The sequence below is a fragment of the Prunus dulcis genome, chromosome 6 (genome assembly GCF_902201215.1).
Source record: "Prunus dulcis chromosome 6, ALMONDv2, whole genome shotgun sequence".
Classification (NCBI taxonomy): Eukaryota; Viridiplantae; Streptophyta; class Magnoliopsida; order Rosales; family Rosaceae; genus Prunus; species Prunus dulcis.
The window spans coordinates 9,098,738-9,118,776 of NC_047655.1; the positions used below are offsets into that span (position 1 = coordinate 9,098,738).

General features: G+C 36.0%; 2 protein-coding genes and 2 pseudogenes across 3 annotated transcripts; all 4 read right to left on the reverse strand.

Moving 5' to 3' along the window:
* Positions 1-2,253: 2,253 nt before the first annotated feature.
* Positions 2,254-3,096, reverse strand: LOC117630230 (annotated as a pseudogene).
* Positions 3,097-3,904: 808 nt separating this feature from the next.
* Positions 3,905-4,719, reverse strand: LOC117630231 (annotated as a pseudogene).
* A 3,821-nt stretch (positions 4,720-8,540) lies between these two features.
* On the reverse strand, positions 8,541-11,639 carry LOC117630232 (MLO-like protein 1). The gene is made up of 9 exons (XM_034362975.1): positions 11,574-11,639; positions 11,304-11,420; positions 11,089-11,151; positions 10,484-10,558; positions 10,280-10,383; positions 9,910-9,959; positions 9,415-9,492; positions 8,924-8,982; positions 8,541-8,819 (listed from the first exon to the last, which is right to left on the reverse strand). The coding sequence occupies exons 1-9, from the start codon at positions 11,637-11,639 to the stop codon at positions 8,541-8,543; spliced, it is 891 nt and encodes a 296-aa protein (XP_034218866.1).
* Positions 11,640-13,051: 1,412 nt separating this feature from the next.
* On the reverse strand, positions 13,052-18,503 carry LOC117631233 (MLO-like protein 1). 2 transcript variants are annotated; one of them, XM_034364267.1, is made up of 14 exons: positions 18,246-18,503; positions 17,839-17,896; positions 17,570-17,721; positions 16,632-16,748; positions 16,440-16,497; positions 16,200-16,294; positions 15,745-15,819; positions 15,559-15,647; positions 15,167-15,216; positions 14,774-14,814; positions 13,857-14,066; positions 13,690-13,757; positions 13,534-13,594; positions 13,052-13,440 (listed from the first exon to the last, which is right to left on the reverse strand). In XM_034364267.1, exons 1-14 carry the CDS (start codon positions 18,360-18,362, stop codon positions 13,240-13,242), a joined length of 1,392 nt encoding a protein of 463 aa, XP_034220158.1. In that variant the 5' UTR covers positions 18,363-18,503; the 3' UTR covers positions 13,052-13,239. The 2 variants fall into 2 exon arrangements, with proteins under 2 accessions (XP_034220158.1, XP_034220160.1); XM_034364269.1 differs by lacking the exon at positions 13,690-13,757 and having other exon boundaries at positions 13,290-13,440.
* Between the last annotated feature and the right edge of the window lie 1,536 nt (positions 18,504-20,039).

Here is a 20,039-nt window from a genome sequence, read left to right on the forward strand (position 1 = left end):
TGGTTTTGGGTGGGTTTTGTAGAGGAAGGAAGTATGATAAAGGTGTAATAACATCATAAGGAGAAGGCAAATGCAATGCATATGGAAGTTAGGTTTTTGTTTAAGGGTGTGGCATGATTGATGATAGGTTTTGTTTTACATGTGAACTAAGTTCTAATCGGGCCATCAATTGTCATCTAAAGACCCATTGATGATTGATTCATGATGTAGAGTTACATAACTTTTGAAGAAAATCATCAGATGTGCAACCCTTATCCTACATACAATAACTATGATCATATGTTTTTCCTTATATTTCTTCATTTATCTGACTTAACATACCCATTAATTTAAAACTAAACTCCTTAATCATCATCATTCGAATTACTCATTGTTATATCATGTGGTTAATCATCCAATGTGAAATGTTGATCCTACATCCAATAATCATTATCATATGATTTTATTGTAAATATGATAACATTTAGATATTTCATTATTTTTCTTCCTTTAACTGGTTTAACATACTAATTAATTTAAACCTAAACTACTTAACCATCATCCGATTATGAGACTAAGTTCATAAAGCCAAAGAGATTATAAGGGTTTACTTATGTGACACTCATAGTCGAACTCAAAATAGGTAAATATGAACCAAGGTTGAACCGGGCCTACCTTGGTGTGTACTGCAAGCACGAATATGCCAATATAGTCACGTACCCCTTAGCATATACATGGTTGGATACAATATGAGAAAAAAATTTGCAACTGTCTCAAAATATATACAAGAATATGTACAAACTATTTTTTTTTTCTCTTGTTAACTTATTATCATATGGGAAAAAAAAAATTGCAATAGGCTTTGCTTCTTGAAGACTTGTCTGGTGATTTGTTCAAGGACTGATTGATTAAGGCAAGCCATTTTGTTGACAGTTTATTATCCTATGGAACTAGCACATTTCCAGCATTTAAATAGACAATTTCCTGAAAATCCAAGACATATATGTCTGAATCATTGTTAACCTGAAGAAAATCGTCCATATTTAGGCAAGGACGAGGAGATTTCCTATCTACATTCTATGTTGCTACAAAAAAATGGTGTGTCCTACAAGCACAAATACACATACACGCGGTTAGATACAATATGAGAGAGAAAGAATTGAAACTATCTCACAATACAAAAATTTTTACAGACCATTTTTTTCTTTTTTCTACTTTTGAAGAGATGAGAAAAAGATTGCAATCTTATTGTGTGAAGTAAAAATCAAGCATAAGCATTTGTACACTCCAATACATGTAGCAGTCAACAGATAGACTATTTGACTGACGGATACATTTATCCAACATTTCGGACACGGGACCTAATGTACCACTTGTTGGAGAACCATTTACACCTTTGTAATGAAAAGAGTTATGCATCATTAATTTTACTTCATCTCATCTAATTAGGAAAATTTGGTTTTTCTTCAACTCGGCAATAGTTAACACTTTAGGACCTATTAAAAGTGCCACATGGGATTCAGTTTCTCCTTTTGAAATGCTCTAAAAACTCTTCAAATTTAATATTTATATTAGGGCTAGGTAGTTCATTCTTCAATTCATGCTTATTGACAACATCCACAACAAATGTTCCATAAACTTGTTCGTGATCAAACAATGGGGACTCTCCGCGTGTGTAAGAAAGTTGTTAGTCATATTTTCATGCCATAGTATTCTATCACACCAAGATGGGTTTCCTCTGTTCTTTTTGGAAGTTTTTGTCTCTCCAAAGTACATGTCTTTATTATTAAAATATTTGTACATAGGTGCAAAGTAGATTTTTCCCTATTTCCATCCATTGAATACTCATTATGCTTATCTTTTAATCTTATGTTGGTGTTTGTTAAGAAATGCATCCCAATCATTGTTTCCAAAAGCTTTCAGATTTTGGAATAGTTCATAGTAATGTTGTAATTTAAGTCCCCTAACCATATGATCATAAAATCTTAGGAAATTGAGTACTCTTAAATATCTCTAACACATCCAAATTTCTCCCGAGCTAGTCCACATCTTTTTAATTATAGAATAAAAATTAAAAGAAATACAACTCTTGTTTTCAAGGCGTCCCATGATCCCACCACTTACGCAAGAGATTCTTAAGTGGCTAACAAATTGTATATACTACTTCCTCGCTCAAATGGTAACAAAAATTTGCTCCAATACTGTACCACTTGTTGGAGAACCATTTACACATTTGTAATGTAAAGAGTTATGTATCATTAATTTTACTTCATCTCATCTAATTTGGAAAACTTGATTTTTCTTCAACTCAGAGATAATTAACACCTTATAAGCTATTAAAAGTGCTAGGTAGTTCATTAATTCATGCTCATTGACAACATCCACAATAAATGTTGCATAAACTTGTTCGTGGTCAAACAATCGGAACTCTCCGCGTGTGTAAGAAAGTTGTTAATCTCATTTTCATGCCATAGTATTCTATCACACCAAGATGGGTTTCCTCTGTTCTTTTTGAAAGTTTTTGTCTCTTCAAAGTACATGTCTTTATTATTAAAATATTTGTACATAGGTGCAAAGTAGATTTTTCCCTATTTCCATCCATTGAATACTCATTATGCTTATCTTTTAATCTTGTGTGGTGTTTGTTAAGAAATGCATTCTAATCATTGTTTCCAAAAGCTTTCGGATTTCGGAATAGTTCAAAGCAATGTTGTAATTTAAGTCTCCTAACTATATGATCATATCATGTCCTGTAATTTTATTCAACATCGCTTGAGGAGTTGTTTTGAAAATCTTAGGAAATTGAGTACTCTTAAATATCTCTAACACATCCAAATTTCTCCCGAGCTCGTCCACCTCTTTCTAAAAGAAATACAACACTTGTTTTCAAGGTGTCCCATGATCCCATCACTTACACGAGATTCTTAACTGGCTAACAAATTGTATATACTACTTCCTCACCCAAATGGTATCAAAAATTTGAACCATTTGCTTACTAGCTATAAGGTTGTACTTAAAATGGTTCCTAGTCGGCGCCATTAAAATTTTGGTTATATCAAAAACATTTGATCCATTTTCATCTGGTTCAAAACTGCTGCTACAATTATTCAACCTCATTTTACTCTATGTTCTTAAAGTTTTAGTGAAATTTTTGGGGGAAAGCTTTGAGGAAAACAGTAAACCATTGGCTTTGCTTCTTGAAGACCTGTCTGGTGATTTGTTCAAAGACTGATTGATTAAAGCATGTCATTTCATTGCAAGTTCATTATCTTGTGGAACTAGCACATTTCCAGCATTTAAATAGATAATTTTCTGAAAACCAAGACTATATGTCTGATTCATTGTTAACCTAAAGAAAATCATTCATATTTAGGAAAGTACGAGGAGATTTCCCTCCTACATTCCATGTTGCTACAAAAAAAAAATGGTGTGTTATGCAAGAACGAATATGCCAATTTAGTTGTGTACGCCGTAGCATATATGTGGTTGGATACAAAATGGAAGAAAGAATTGCAACTGTCTCACAATACAAGAAAATTTTTTTTGTTAACTTATGAAGAGATGGGAAAAAGATTGCAATCTTATTATGTGAGGTAAAAATCAAGCATAGGCATTTGTACTCTCCAATACATGTCGGAGTCAATAGATAGACTATTTAACTAATGGATACGTTTATCCGACATTCCGGACACGGGACCTAATGTACCACTTGTTGGAGAACCATTTACACCTTTGTAATGTAAAGAGTTATGCATCATTAATTTTACTTCATCGCATCTAATTAGGAAAACTTGGTTTTTCTTCAACTCGACGATAGTTAACACTTTAGAACCTATTAAAAGTGCCACATGAGATTCAGTTTCTCCTTTTGAAATGCTCTAAAAACTCTTCAAATTTAATATTTATATTAGGGCTAGGTAGTTCATTAATTCATGCTCACTAACACCCACAACAAATGTTGCATAAACTTGTTCGTGGTCAGACAATCGGGACTCTCTGCATGTGTAAGAAAGTTGTTAATCTCATTTTCATGCCATAGTATTTTATCACACCAAGATGGGCTTCTTTTGTTCTTTTTGGATGTTTTTATCTCTCCAAAGTACATGTCTTTGTTATTAAAATATTTGTACATATGTGCAAGATATATTTTTCCTTATTTCCATCTATTGTACTCATTATGCTTATCTTTTAATCTTATGTTGATGTTTGTTAAGAAGTTCATCCCAGTCATTATTTCCAAAAGCTTTCGGGTTTCAGAATAGCTGAAAGCAATGTTGTAATTTAAGTCCCCTAACCATATGACCACATCATGTCCTATAATTTTATTCCACATCATGCAATGAGTTGTTTTGAAAATGTTAAGAAATTGAGTGCTCTTAAATATCTCTAACACATCCAAATTTCTCCCGAGCTTGTCCCCCTCTCTCTAACACGATGCTAAGTGACTGCATACAAAGCAAAAAATTTTCTTTTGAAATAAAAACTTAAAGAAACACAACCCTTGTTTCCAAGGCATCCCATTATCCCACAACTTATGCAAGAGATTCTTAAGTGCCTAATAAATTGTATGTACTACTTCCTCACCCAAATGGTATCAAAAATTCGTACCATTTGTTTGCTAGCTATAAGGTTGTACTTAAAATGGTTGTTAGTATGCACCATTAAAATTTTCGATGCATCAAAAACATTTGATCCATTTTCATATGGTTCAAAAGTGAAGGTGCAACTCTTCAACCTCATTTTGCTCTTTGTTTTTAAAGTCTTAGTGAACTTTTTAGGGGAAAGCTTCGAAGAAAATAATGAACCATCGACTTTGATTCTTGAACACCTGTTTGGTGATTTGTTCAGGGACTAATTGATTAAAGCAAGCCATTTTGCTGCAAGTTCATTATCTTGTGGAACTAGCACATCTTCTGCATTTAAATAGACAATTTCTTGAAAACCCAAGACATATATGTCTTCTTTGTTTTGCGGAAACACTCCAAAACCTCGTCATTGATGGACTTTGTGATGGCACAAACACAAACCCCATGAGAATAAAACACACACACTGAGGAGAGAAAATAAACACACACAAGAACACAAAGATTTATAGAGGTTTGGCCTTGTGCCTACATCTGGTGATCCACCTAAGAAATTCACTAGTATTTAAGAACAACTTTGGTTACAATCGAGAACCCCCTTAGCTCTCACAAGAACCCTAGCTCTCTTTTCTCTCACATTTTCTCAAATCCTTTGATGCCCTTGTAAACACTCAAGAATTTACCCTTGAATTCTGTCTTGTGTTTCTCCCTTGAAAATTCACTCTTGAATTCTCCTATCTTCTTATTCTTCTGAACCCTAGCGCTAAATTACCTATTTATAGACCATAGGACTTCAGTACACTTGTATTAGGAGTAGAAGACTTAAAACCTAGTCAAACTAGACTAAAACTTGCCTAAAACACGTTGAAAGCCCAAAACGCGTCAACTGGAAAAACATGGGGCCACCAATCGCTCATTACTAGTGACCGGTCATTTTGGCATAGTGACTTCTTTCTTCGCGAACGTTGCTCTCAGCCACGAACCGACCGGTCGCTTGATCAATGCGACTAGTCGCTTGGTGATATAACTTCCTCACAACTTCTTCTTTTCTTTCCCTTTGCTCCTTCTTTTAACACCTTGGATTCCTTCTTCCTTCCACGCATCAATAGTGAGTCAAAACACAACAATCTCCACCTTGACGAACCATCAATCACCCATGAACAATTGTTGACCCCTAGAACCTTTTCAACCTCTTGGAAACCATTCTAGAAATTCATTCCACTATGACAAGAAACCTCTTGCCTCAATGCACCTTAGGTGAGAAGGTGCTCCACCTAATGCTAAACTTGGGCAACCCAGACCTCTTGTGTAGAAGAGAGATCCCCCATGCCGAACTCCTTGCTCCTCACCTTCTTGGAACATTGAACTCTTGCGCCTTGACATGCAAACCGCATACCAACCTTTGTTCTATAAATCCCCACGTAGCTACTAACTTTGCTCTTGGATTTTTGAACTAACTCTTTCCTTTTCATCAAAGCACCCATCGAACATTCCCGCTTCATGCTCCTCAAAGCACTCCAAAATGTAATTGAATCTTCTTTGTCCTTCCATCTAAGACCGAGGGACGGGTTGATGAATTCCTTATCCTTGGACCTTCCTTGTTATGAAGGCTCCACCTCAAGTAGAACCCCTTTGTGAGTTTGTTGTAGGCACTCATCTTCTTCAACCTTTGTGTCATGCTTCATCCGCCTTGGAGTCCCTTCCATGACCATCTTGGTAAGAAGAACCTTTTCGATTGCCACCGACCCAACAACATTCTCCCCATCATCCCTTGTCTTAACTTCACCCTTGTGGACCTTGTCCTCCGACTCCGCCACTTCTACACCTTTGAAATCAAGCACTCTTAATGATGAACTTTTAATCACACAACCCTAATTAACCTTTCTTGCCCAACTAGTCTTGAGTGAACTCGTAGCTTCATTCCGTTGCACCGGCTACTTGACAGTAAGATCCCTTGCCCGCTTTTCTTTTGTACAAAACGCCTCCATAGTAGAATTTTCTGCTCCACTTACTATTGTACCCCCCAAAAGCTGATAAACGTTGTTAGGTTGAATCTTGCCCCTCATAATCACTACCGAACCTTGTGTGACTAAGATTTTTCCTTCTTTGGCCTTGTACAAATACCCTGCTCTATTTAGAGCGCCAATGGAAATAAGATTCCTTCTTAGTTCTGGTATATGCCTCACCACACTAAGGCTCCTAACAACACCATCATGCATCTTTATCTTCACTGTTCACACGCCCAAAACTTCCCAACTCGTTTTTGTCTCTCAACGAAATCTTGTTACCCTTCCTTTCTTCATATGTATCAAACTCCTTCACATTTGAACACACATGAAACGAACGCCCGGAATCTAGAATGCAAACTGAAGTAGAACTCCTACCCAAATAATTTGCCAAAACTCCCTATTACACTCCTCCTAGCGACCGATCGTTTTGGCACAGTGATTTCTTTCTTCACGAACGTTGCTCTCGGCCACGAACTGACCAGTCGCCTAGTTCTGTGGCTTCCTCGCGACTTCTTCTTCTCTTTCTCATTACTCCTTCTTGCAACGCCTTGGATTTCTTCTTCCTTCCACGCATCAATGGTGAGCCAAAACACAACATGATTCATTGTTAACCTGAAGAAAATCGTCCATATTTAGGCAAGTACGAGGAGATTTCCCTCCTACATTCCATGTTGCTACAAAAACTCGAAAGGACTGAACATATTGGCCAGCCTACATTTGAAGCTCTATGCCACTTATAGATTGAGTGTCAATTGCTGGCTTGGACTGTGGTTCAGGGAAATTAGATGAGCCACTTCCTTCTCTCTCCTTCATAGTGAAAATCTTAAGAATAAAAGACTTAGTTTTCACGTCTTGATTCCCCACAATCATTTTTGAAACTACTAATGTTTCGTTAATTAGGTTCACAAACCTTGTGATTAGGACAATCAAAATCTATGTTCTTTTTTATTACTTTCCAATTATGGAATTAAGCAATCTCATATTAGCCTTTTGAAGCTTTGCTCTAAAGTTCCGCCAGGGATTTGGAACATCAAGTAATGTTGAAGTTGTTCAGAGTACTCATTTGTAATCGATGCAAATCTAACAAAAATGTTAACTAGGACTATTTTGATATTAAAGAGCTGTATAATTGTACCAAAATAAAACGGGAGATATTCACAGTAGATATACTAAACCGAAGAAGTATACACATTACGCAGAGTACCAAAATAACAAAACAATAGTTGATTGGATTAAGTTGTATCCAACATGCCAGAAATTAAGTAAAGTTAAAAGTGCACACGCTTGTTCCCTTTATTGGAATCCTTTAGAATAGTCTTCTTTCTGGATGGCCAATAATGACCTAGAAAAGACCCAAATCACCAGAATCTCAGAATTCAAACAAGAAAGTTATCATATTTTGCAACAAAATACTTATTCTCTGCACTGCATCCCTAGTTAGCAGTATTAAACTGCGCTTGAGAATTAAGGAGATGAAAAACACCCGTAACCTCCCCAGTTAAAGCATCACCTATGGGAACACAACTGTGTTGTGAAGTCCTCTTTATTTGAACACCCACTGCAGCCACTTTCTCATCCAGCAAACAAGCATATTTCATTCTAATATATAGAGCATGACATGTTCTGTCCTAAATAGAACTATACTAAAGCAAAGGCATCATACGTATATAAGCTATATAGATAGCTATATATTTCTGCACGTGTTTATTATTCAAAAGCATCATTCATATACAGATCACTTCATATATATTCTATAAAAATTAGGTACAAAGGTCTATCTTCTCTGATTATATTTAATAGATAGTGCAGACATGGATGAAAATCAACTTAATTACACGAAAAAGTATAGATGAAAGTTCAAATCTACAGAGAACAATTGAGCTTCTTGAGGTTTCCTTCCACTTGCTTATAGGCAATGTTTCATTCTACATCGAACTTCATTTTGTTGAAGTTTTACTACTAACAGTCACTATGGGTTTGAGCGCGAGGGTGAGGTTTCAAAAGGTACCTCAAAATGAAAACCTTCATATTCTTCCCTAAGTGGCAATTCAGGCGCAATTTCTCTTGCAGACTCATTATTTTGTACTTCAGCGAATTGAACTATCATAGAAGCCTGATTGGGATCTACTTGGTTAGAACCACTAGCAGCTACTCTCAACGCCTTTCGCATTTCTGCCTTCTGAACCCACTTAGCAAGGGCTTGACTTGTTTTTTCTTCAAATATTGCCGGCTTCATCTTAGCTCCCATCTTCATTACAAGTAACCATAAACATCTCAATCTAACATCTTTAAAAGGAAGCATAACAAATAGGTAATGCAATTGCATTAATTCTTTATAATCCTTCATCTCACCTGTGTGACAATTGCGTACAATGGTAAGGTGCTGTAACTGCAGAGGAACTGAATGAATGCTCTGTTTACATAGGCATTTAGAATAAGAACAAGATTGAACAATAAATAAATAATATATCAGATTTTTTAAACTATATATATATATATATATATATATTCCTCTGAAACCCTAGCCTCCAAGACCACTATAAAAGGATAGTCACACACAAGGGTTGAGGTACGTCAGAATTACGTCTAAAATCTCTACAGAAAATTCCTCTCAAACCCTAGCCACCTCCTTTCTCTCTCTCTTTTACATAAGGCTCCGGCCGCCCGGTTTACACATTAAACACATCCCGTACCCTATTTTAGCTATCGTTTCTCTACGGATCGATTGAACTGACTTAAGCATCGGAGGGCCTTTGGCCAACACCCCCCGGGTGTGGTCCTCTTATTTGTTCTATTTTGCAAGGAGAAAGAGGCGGCGAAGAAGAAAGGGGAATCATTCGAACCGAATATTCTCGTGGGCAAATTTGCTCCCACACTTGCAATGAGGGGAATAATTGAGATCCAGAAATAGGCATGCCAACCTGCAGACAAACATCAGAAGTTTTGAGAATGATCTTCATGCAGCAGGTCAAAAATGCAAATGAAGATTATGGCATATCTTTATGGTGGATTATGTTTAAACTCTAAATCCAATAATTTCTTATTCTTGTCAACAAAACATCAATCTCACTTTCAAATGACTTAATTGACGCATCAAGTGATTAAGAACTCAAGACCTCTACCATAAAATATTAATCTCAGTTTGAGGCCCAGAGATCGGCCGTCATATGGAAGGCAAATGAGTTGTACAAATTCCTTATCAATATATTCATTTGCATTCAAAACATGATAGCACAACAGTGTAACTTTATAAGAGCTTAACTGAATTTTACTGAGAACAAACAAAAACAGTGTAGTCATTATGAACCCAGAATTTAAACCAAAATGTAAAAGCTTACCCCAGACGTTCAGCAACAAGGAGATGACCACATAGAACCAAAGATACCAACTGCAAATGACAGTTTCAAAGTAGTAGTGTGATTTATTAACATAGGGAACATTCCATGAACATCATTTTGAGATTTCATTAATGCAATGGCTTATAATTAAATAGGAAATTAGTTGAAAGTATAGACTTTCTATGCCTGCGAATGAGGCTCCAGCCGTCACAGGGTTTGGACTTATCCCCATTTTAACAGACACTGTCTTTTGTTTCAAACATGCAACCTCTTGTGACTCATCCGCAAAGAGTGAGGCGGTGAGCTAACTACGAAATAGAAGCAACTAATGAAAATTAAGGGCGTGATGTAATCTTATCTTGTAACTAACCTTATTCCAACGACTCTCTTAAAATCTGCTTCAAGGACACGGATCATGTAATTGTAGAAATTAAACTTTGAACCTCTGCATAAATGGTCCAACAGAAGAATTACCTTAAATCTTGAAACAGGAATTGTGTATTGCAAGGGAGGAAAGCAGAGTCAGAATTAAATAAAAGGTATGCTAGAAAATCTAAAAGTTAACAAAACTTACATCAATGAATCCTAGCCTCACCATCTTATAATCTGCTTTTGTCACAGACCCAAAGAATTGCTTGAAAAATGCCAGCTGAAAAAAGGAGGATCTCTATATGACATTGGATATGCAACATTGCTTATTAGACATTGGATAGAAAGGGATTTTTCATCAGCTGTTTGATACATCAATTATTGATCAGGAAAGGTTCCTTACAATGCATACTATTGTTTGGTCTCTAACTACTTGTTTCATCAGATTTTGATATTATGATCCACATTTGTCAGAGTCTAAAAAACTACAAGAATTCTATACTGAATTATGACTACATGATAAACAAAACAAAGAAAAGGAAGCATCTGGCATGTTGCCCTGCGATGAGATTGATAAAGTGCTTAAAGAGTGTTTTAGGTTCTTTTAGTTGAGTCTCACCAACCAACTTAGAAAAGCTGGATTGTTTCCACCACGAACCCTGATAAAAAGACGGGCGTGTGTTGATTGCCTTCTCCGAACTGCAGTACACATAATAGGAAAAAGCACTGATGAAGCAATTACAAGTTGGCTATGAAAGAAAAGCTTAGAATTGGCACTTGATAATGATATGAACTTATGAAAATTGTAACATTGCCTTCTTCTGTATAGTACTCATTTGCGACAGAATCCTCCCAATGTTTCCATTCACGAATCTACTTCAATAATGAAAACATGAAAAGGCAAATGTGAAAAAGAAAAAAGAAAAGTAAAGAATTTGAAGGCACAGAAAATCATGACAGTATATATATAATTAGTCAATTAGACAGACAAGAACAGGAAAAGGTAATAAATATGAGAAATTTACCCTTGCCCTTGCAAAAAGAATGGTTAGGATAGAGAAAGTCGCATGCACGGTAGCTAGCACAAAGATGAACAACTGAAGATGCTGCCAATCAGTGGCGGTTAGCAATGGGACCTTTCCCTGGAAAACAAATTAGATTAAAGGAGAAAATATATCAGATTCCCTGGTTCTTGGGTGTGTGACCACCCGTTGGCAGCACGATATTTCAAGTGCAAGAATGAAGCAAGGGCCATCCATTCAAGACTGTATACCACTTGATTGAATATGTACTACCTTGTGATGTGATGAAATCCCAAAATTCTTTGAGAACAACTTGAAGCACATATAAACACCCCCCATTTACTAACACACAAGAAATAAAAAATATGTGTCCCACCTTAAAATTAATAATCCAATACCGTCAAACGAGGAAATTGATCAACTATAGGGGGTAGTTGATCAAATTTCAATTTATCAACCCCCAATTCTTAAGTTTCCTAATTCCTTATTAGTTCTCTCATTCCAATTAACTAAACATATCATTGATGTATTGTTTATCTTCTCGTAATTCGATTTACGAGGCCTTTACGATTCAATTCTATCTTAAAGACAGTAGTTTTAACACTACTCTTTGTATCTAGAAAAATGACAACACTCCTCTTTTAGTTGGAATCATTCATTGTACCTGTGAGTGTAAAACAATTTATAGAATATTCAGTTTGGAGTGTGCAAAAGTCACGAGTGTTATTTAACAATTGAGTAATAATGAAGCTCCCTTTGATATGGTAAGATAAAAATCCATGTACTAAACCATGAACTTACAAATAAAACTATATAAAAATATATTCTTTTAGAAAGACAACATTAAAAAGGTATCAATAAATAAATAAATATATGAAAAGTTTATTTAAAAGGCAAAGAAAGACACAAAAATTAATGATAAAGAAGTACCTTTGAACAGTCGCCCTTGGAGAGAGGACCTCGTTTCTTACAAGGCAGCCAATGACTGGCCTGTTTCTCCGTTATGCAGATTTTGCCTAAACGATCTTGAAACACCGACAGCAGCAGTGCCATAATCCCCAAAACCAACTCTGCACAATATATACACACCGGCGGTGATATATAAATACATATGTCCGTGGAGCTTCAAATATTCAATATCGATCAATTTGATATCAGTGGAGGGAGGAGGACCTTGTTTAATCTTATGCAACGCCTCAAACACGTTTTTGTGGGTCTTTTTCTTGAGATACTGCATGCAAACAAGTGATTATAAATCAATTAATCTCTCTCTCACACACACAAATTTATGCATGCATGCATAGACTGATGAGATGAGAACTGAGATATACGTATGTGGATATGCATGCCTTGTCAGTGTAGTAAAGGATTCTCTCAACAGCTAGAGAGATGAACACTACGACACCGCAGCCACCACCCATGTCGGCGTGTACTCTAACGTTGTTTCTCCTTCTGCCATGAATGAACAAGATGATCTATCTTATGTTTCTGTTGTGTCTCTTCCAAACACATATTAAGCGGTTTCTTGGTCCCTATATACTCCATCCATATACATTGCGGAGACTCCTAAATTTTCTTTTTCTTTTTCATTTTTGTACATGTATAGGACAATGTTGCTCATTTCGTGGGGGTTTCACTGCGCTTGCTATGTCCAAATTGGTCTTAAATTAGGAATTTAGGAGGTGGAAACAAGGAATAGGGAAGACTTGCTGACATGTATTCAGCAATAAAATACTTCTATAGTTTCTGATTATATGTGAATATATAAAGTTGGCATCTGGATGAAAAATATTACAAGAAAAAGGAGATGAATGTTCCAAAACTAAGTGGAACAAGTGATCTTCTTGAGGTTTCCTTCCACTTTCTGCATGTACACCAAATGGCTGAACTTCCTTCTGTTGAAGTTTTGCTACTTAATTTATCACTTTGGGTGCATTTTTCATTTGGGTGACCTCAGTGGCGGTTCAAGCTCAATTTCTCCTGTGGTGCCAACTTCCACTGACGACTCATTAACTGTCACACAAGCCTCTTTGGGATCTGCACGTCTCAACGGCTTGTTCCTTTTCGCTGACCGAGCCCATCCAATAAGGCCCTCTTGTATATGTTCTTCAAATATGGCCTTCTTGAATGAACTTCCCATCTTCATCATTGCAACCAAAAGATAGAAATCTCATTCTAAAATCTGGAAAGGGAATGCAATTGCAGCAGTTCTATATAATCCTGCAAACCTCACCTGTGTGACGATTGCATACAACGGGAAGGTACTGTAACTGCAGACGAACTGAATGAATGCTCTGAGAATGGATATTGGCATTCAGGAAGAAAAGGGAAAAAGGTACATATCAGATTTATGAAACTGTGTTGGGACACACATATGAACATGATTTACCCAATAATGAGTCTTGGGATAATATAAGCGACTTTCCCCATTATGCAGGAATCAAATGAATATTGATACTGCAAGAGATTGAGCCACCAAAGATCATAAATCTACCACTACCATTTTGATATGGATTAAAAATTAATTAGTGGGCAATTTTTAGAATCCATTCTCACCCATAACCAGAAGAAATATGCCAGTTGAAAAGAATTTTGGAACAAGATGATATGTATCAGGAAGAGAATCAGTCTGGGCCTGTGGAACCAAAACTGATAATCTGAAGGTTGAACAACCAAGTCCCCTTCGATTGCAATGTGCTTCTCAGCAACCTCATTGGCCAATTGAGTAATAACATGCTCCAACTTAGTGCCAACAGCAAGTAATAGCTGCAGGAAAGAAATCACCATAAATATTAAGTTCCCTATTCCTTGGTTTAGTCTACATATTTGTGGAGAAAACGCACAAAATTTTGGATGACTGGAAGACAAGACAAATGAGCAAAAATAGACCTCATGCATCAAGTGGCTTCGATTATACATCACCACTACGAAGAATGAGCATATGCTAAAACAGATACGATCAGATTGTCAAACCATCAATAATAGTCTTTCCCATGTCTTCCCTGTCCCATGCTCTGTAACCAAATTAACAGAAAGTGCCAAGAATGACTTGCTGAATATCGTTCTGGTTTTCCTTCATGTGAAAACTAGTTTAACTACTCTTCCCCATCACTCATAAGGAGTTATGTGACTTTCTTCATTTGATATGTGCATGTGTGTGTGTGTGTGTGTGTGTTAATGTTGAACCTAAAAGACAAGTAAGGCTCAATTATCACTTAGGTAAAACACCTATTAATGACATTCATTTATAGTTGAGTAATTATATAGAGAATCATATCAGTGGTTTTATCTTTTTGTAATTATGATATGTGTAGTTGATTAATTATGCAAACATTTTAAGTCAAATAAAATTCATACACAAAAAAGGCATTAAAAAGCATTTTGAGTTTTAGAGCACATATCGCGTCATACATCAAAGTTGTAATAAAGAGAAAATCAGCACTGCATTAGAAGCATAAATTTGGAAAACTTACAATTAAGGGAATGAAAGCTATCCAAAAATAGGAATGCCAACCTGCATACAAAGATAATAAGTGTCGGTAACAACCTCCGTGCAACAGACTAAAAATGCAAGTGAAGATTATGGCAAGTCTATATGCTGGGTTCCTGTTAAATGCCAATTCCATCAACTTCGGATTCTTGTCAATAAAGACCTCTACCATAAATATCTATTTCACTTTTAGGCAAGGAGATGGGGTATCTTATGGAAGGAAAATGAACTGTACAACTTGCTTATCGAAATATTCATTTCCATTTAAACATCGTAGAACAACAGTGTAACCTTTTACGAGCTTAGCAGAATTTTATTGAGAAAGAACAAAAACAGTGTAGATGAACCAAAAATAAACCAAAATGTAAAATCTTACCCCAGACATTCAGCAACAAGAAGATGACCACAAAGATCCAAAGATACCAACTGCAAAGGATAGTTCAAAACTTACAAAGATCCATAGAGTAAGAATGATTAATTAAAAGTAGTATGTTTTATAAACAGAGAGAACATGGAAAAGACATTTGAGATATTTTTGCTGCACTTGATGTGCTTGTTTAAACATTTGAGATATTTTTTATGCAATGGATGGGAAACAGTTGGGAGAAGGTCATCAGATGCAATTAGCCTTATCCCCGTTTTAGCAGAGGTGCTCTTGTTTGCTTCAAACCTGTGACCTCTAGGTTGTGACTTTATCCTTAAAGAGTGAGGCAGTGAGCTAACCTTGAAAAAGGAGCAAATAATGAAATTAAGAGCATGATGTGATACCTTATTCCTACTACACTCTTAAAATCTGCTGCAAGGGCACGTATCATATACTTGTGGAAATTAAATTTCGGATTTCCCCTGCAATGGGTCTACCAAAGAATTAAGTACTGTAAATTTTGAGACAGGTATCGTGTGGAAGCAAAATTTATAATAGAATTACAACAAAAGAAGAAAAAAAATACTTACCTGAACGAAGCCATGTCGCATTGTCAAATAATCTTCTTTGCTCACAGACCCATAAAATTGTTTCAAAAATGCAAACTGAAAAATGAAGAGCCATGAGATGATGGATCAAAATGTGCGATATTGCTTATAGCACGTTGCATAGGTAGGCTTTTGAAATTAGTGTTTGATAAATCAATTATTGATAAGGAAAGGTTCCTTACAGAGCATAGTATATTTTCCTTCAATTAGTTTGTTTATCAGATTTTGATATTATGATCCACATTTGTCAGAATTTCAGAAACTCTTAAGAATTATTGTCACTGAAATATAAAAGTGATATAGAAGAAAAATTATCTCTAATGTTTCACTGTGTTAAGATTGATGAAATACTTTAAGAGTGTTTTAGTTACTTAAGTTTTAAACTTTATCTACCAGGAAGATGGAGTAACTTGATGCAAAAAGATATTATGACTCACCAACCAACCTATGAAATCTGACTTCCTTCCAAAACCCAGAACACGACTCCTGATAAAATCATGATCATGGACGGCAATGATCTTCATTTTCAAAACTGCGCACATAATATTTTAGTAATAAAAATTAATTTTAGAAAAAAGCACTCACCACTCTTAGCTATGAAAGAAAAACAAAAGAATTGAAGCACTTGAGATATGAAGCTATGATACTATGAAGAATGTAATTGTTAACAGCATTACCTTCTTCTGGATGGTAATCACTTTTGATAGAATCCTCCCAACGTTTCCATTGACTCATCTACTTCATTGAAAGCATAGAAAAGAAAATAAAAATTTAATTAATAAAATAAAAATTTGTAAGCACAGAGAAACTTGATGGCATATAGAATTAATCAATTAGACAGACAAGAAGAGTAAAAGATGAGAAGTTACCTTTGCCTTTGCAAAAAGAATGGTTAGAACACAGAAAGTTGCATGCACCGCAGCTAGCACAAAGATGAAGATATGAAGATGATGCCATGCAATTGCGGATAACAATGGGACCTTCCCCTGGAAAATAAATTGGATAAAAGGATAATATATCAGATTTCCTATTTCTTAGGTGCGTGATCACCCTTTGATAGCATGATATGTCCAGTGCAAGAATGAAGCAAGGGGCATCTATAAGCCATTTAAGACGTAAAATAACTCAATTGGATATGTAATACTTAGTGACGCAATCAAATGCCAACATTATTTGAGAGCAAGCAAGCACACACAAACACACACAGGAAAATTACCCTAACAATTTATAATTAAAGGCTTTCTTTAGGCAGGCATCTACTCCCATTTTCTTTTTTCTTTTTCTCCTTCTTTTATCAAACCAATGAATGAAAATAAATCATGCCAAGTTACTCTGAAGTGTTCTCTCTGCCCAAAAATGTGGACGGTTCAAAAGGATTGTTAACAAAAACTAAAAGTTTCAGGAATTGATTAAAGAAAATGACATAAGAATCTCCAAGTTCTCTTGTAAGGAATATCCTCAGGTGAAAATGTCTTGAAACCTCCCTATTGCAACACGTAAACTTTCCCAGGCAACTAGCTAATCTTCTTCCAAACGTCAGGTGATACCTGCCCTCTATGGCCGTTCATTTATGGTAATTTCAAGAGAAAGGGATGATGCGAAGATTTCATTTTTTGCACACAAATCATACAATGCACTAGTGGCTGCTGCTAAGATCAATGCTTGTTTAATGGGTACCAATATCACCTTGATCCATCCATGAAACTAATCATAAATTCATAACTAAATCGAAAAGCAACCACTTTTAGTTACAAATGGGATATTGGCAATATGTATAATCAATAAAAAGAAAAAGGGAAAAAAGTACCTCTGAACAGTAGCGAGGAGCAGTAGTACTAGTACTCGTGTCTTGTTTCTTACAAGGCAGCCATTGGCTGGCCTGTGTCTCCGTTATGCAGATTTTTCCTAAACGGTCTTGGAACGTCGTCAGCAGCAGTGCGATAAGCCCCAAAAGCAATTCTGCAAGGTGAATGTACATCATCATCTAGTTGATTGTAATTCATTAATACGCATATATCTACAACAGAAGGGTAGGCCTCATATATTCACTATCAATTGGATCAGTGGAGGGTGGACCTTGTTTGATCTTCTGCAAGGCCTCAAAGACAGGTTTCTGGGTCTTTTTCTTGAGATACTGCAAACGTTTAATCATTTTATTTATATAAAAACCATCATTGCAATTTGCAGATGTGAAGTATATATATGATTGTTTATAGCATAGATCAATTGCAAAAACATACACAGTAACTTACTGGAGGATCCATATAAGGCCGAGTGAAGGCCATTGCCCCCACTCAACCTTCTTTCTACCCATTGAATTGACCCAAGAAGCTGCTTGATAAAATGCCTCAAAGAAGCTGAGGCAAGCGCAAGCACGCAAGCAAGCAACTGAAATTTACTTAGCTTCTTCATCTCAACCCACCAAAAAAACAATTCCTAGATAAATATAAATGCATGAAATGAGATGAGAAATGAACGCATGCCTTGTCAGTGTAGTGAAGGACTCTCTCGACGGCTAGAGAGATGAGCACTACGACACTGCACACCGCAGCCACCACCCATGTCGGCGTGTACTCCAAGGTTGTTTCTCCCTCCGCCATGAAAGAACAAGATGATGATCTCTCTGTCCTCCAAAGACAGGTTCCGGCTGAGTTTGACTTGTTAACTTGGTTTCTTGTACTTGGTATACTGATTTGGTCAATTTTGTAAGGTATTTCCTACTCCCAAGAATATTAGCCCACCATTTTTTAAGCTAGTAGCCCATAAAGTCAGATGCTGGCTGCATGTATATTGATAAATATAAGTTGTTCTTTTATTACTTTTTGGTTTGGAGGGCACGTGAGTGCCTCTTAGTATTGTCCTCCGTTTCTGGTTCCAACGTCCAAATTGTCCTCCGTTCATACTGGATCTGGATGGAGGTTGACATGAGGAACAACAGGCGGGGCCTTGGGTTGACTTGTTGACTCTTTGCATTTATGGTGTTATTTCTGGTTAAGGAAGGAAAGAAAACTGGAACTATGTCCCAACTTAAAAGAAGGTTTCCAAAACAAAACCTACGTAAGCGCAGCCCAAACTTAAAAAAGGTTCCCAATACATATGCTGCCCACCCGAGTCCCATATCTTCTCCCTCTTGGCTATATGCAGCATCAGCTTCTTCCCTCTCTTGGCTTCATATTCTCCTCTTTATCTTGGGTCGGGAAGCAAGATCTTGGGTTGGGCGGCAGCAACATCTTCTCTTTGGCAGTAGCTTCACTTCTCCTCTTGTACACAATAAGTATTCTTCTCTCATTCCCTAAACCAACCCTATATGTTTAATATTAGTTTTAATTTAAAATTGTGTATTTTAGGGTTTAATTAGGAATGAATTATAAGTTATGGATTTTGTTGAAATTAATTAGGGCTTTGATTTTAGGAATTTTGTTGAGATGTTTGATTTGTTGTTGATATTGTTGAGATATTTGATTTGGTATTGTTGAGAAGCTATTATAAGAATTTGTTTGATTTGATATTGTTGAGATGCTATTATGGGAATTTGTTTGATTTTTTGTTGGTGTATTTGATTATTTATAGGTCATCTTTTACATAAAAGACGTATAAAAGATGACCTATAATATAGGTCATTATCCAGTAAAATTCCTCTGCCACATCATTTATAGGTATCTTTTATCATTGTCCTTTTATTTACATAGTAGACGACATAATCCTAGATTACATCATCCAGTTGAAAGACTTGAGTCTCAAAGAGTCAACAATGATCAAGATTTTAATATCAATTATCTTGAGCGTGATCCATGATTACGTCGTCTAATATGTAAATATTCAGTCAATGAACAAGATATTGTGCGAAGAGCATATATTCTTTTACAACAATGTCAACCCGGGTTATAAGATTATCCAAGCCACTTAGAAAGGCAGAACTTACGTCAATTTAATAAAAAATGGTTCGGTCAATTCCCTTGGCTTGAGTATTTAGTTGCTCAGGATAATGTATTTTGTTTTCCATGCTTCCTTTTTTATAGGAATCAGACACATCCAACCTTTATTGTTCATGCGTATCAAAGTTGGAAGAGAATTGGTGGGAGTCAATGTGCATTTCAACATCATGTAGGCAAGCTAAATTCACCGCATTATCTTGTTATGCAAAAGTGAATTAGCTTTAAAAAACAAAAACAAAAAACAAAAAACAAAACTCATTTTTTCATATTGAAAAATACTTTGGCAAAAAACTCTTTGATTAATAGGTTGATTCGATTTGTGTTGACTCTTCATGTTTCTAC

Bases quoted from the DNA above. Each gene is read 5' to 3' on its own strand.
- LOC117631233 (XM_034364267.1), bottom strand. From the start codon at position 18,362: ATGGCGGAGGGAGAAACAACCTTGGAGTACACGCCGACATGGGTGGTG. The intron at 16,498-16,631 runs GTAACTTCTCAT...TCAATGAAGTAG, and splicing joins TTCTTTTTGCAAAGGCAAAG to ATGAGTCAATGGAAACGTTG. The intron at 15,217-15,558 runs GTATCACATCAT...TATCCTTTGCAG, and splicing joins AAGAGTGTAGTAGGAATAAG to TTGGTATCTTTGGATCTTTG.
- LOC117630232 (XM_034362975.1), bottom strand. From the start codon at position 11,639: ATGGGGGGTGTTTATATGTGCTTCAAGTTGTTCTCAAAGAATTTTGGG. The intron at 9,960-10,279 runs GTTAGTTACAAG...TGTCATTTGCAG, and splicing joins AAGAGAGTCGTTGGAATAAG to TTGGTATCTTTGGTTCTATG. The intron at 9,493-9,909 runs GTAAGCTTTTAC...GTTTGTCTGCAG, and splicing joins CTTGTTGCTGAACGTCTGGG to GTTGGCATGCCTATTTCTGG.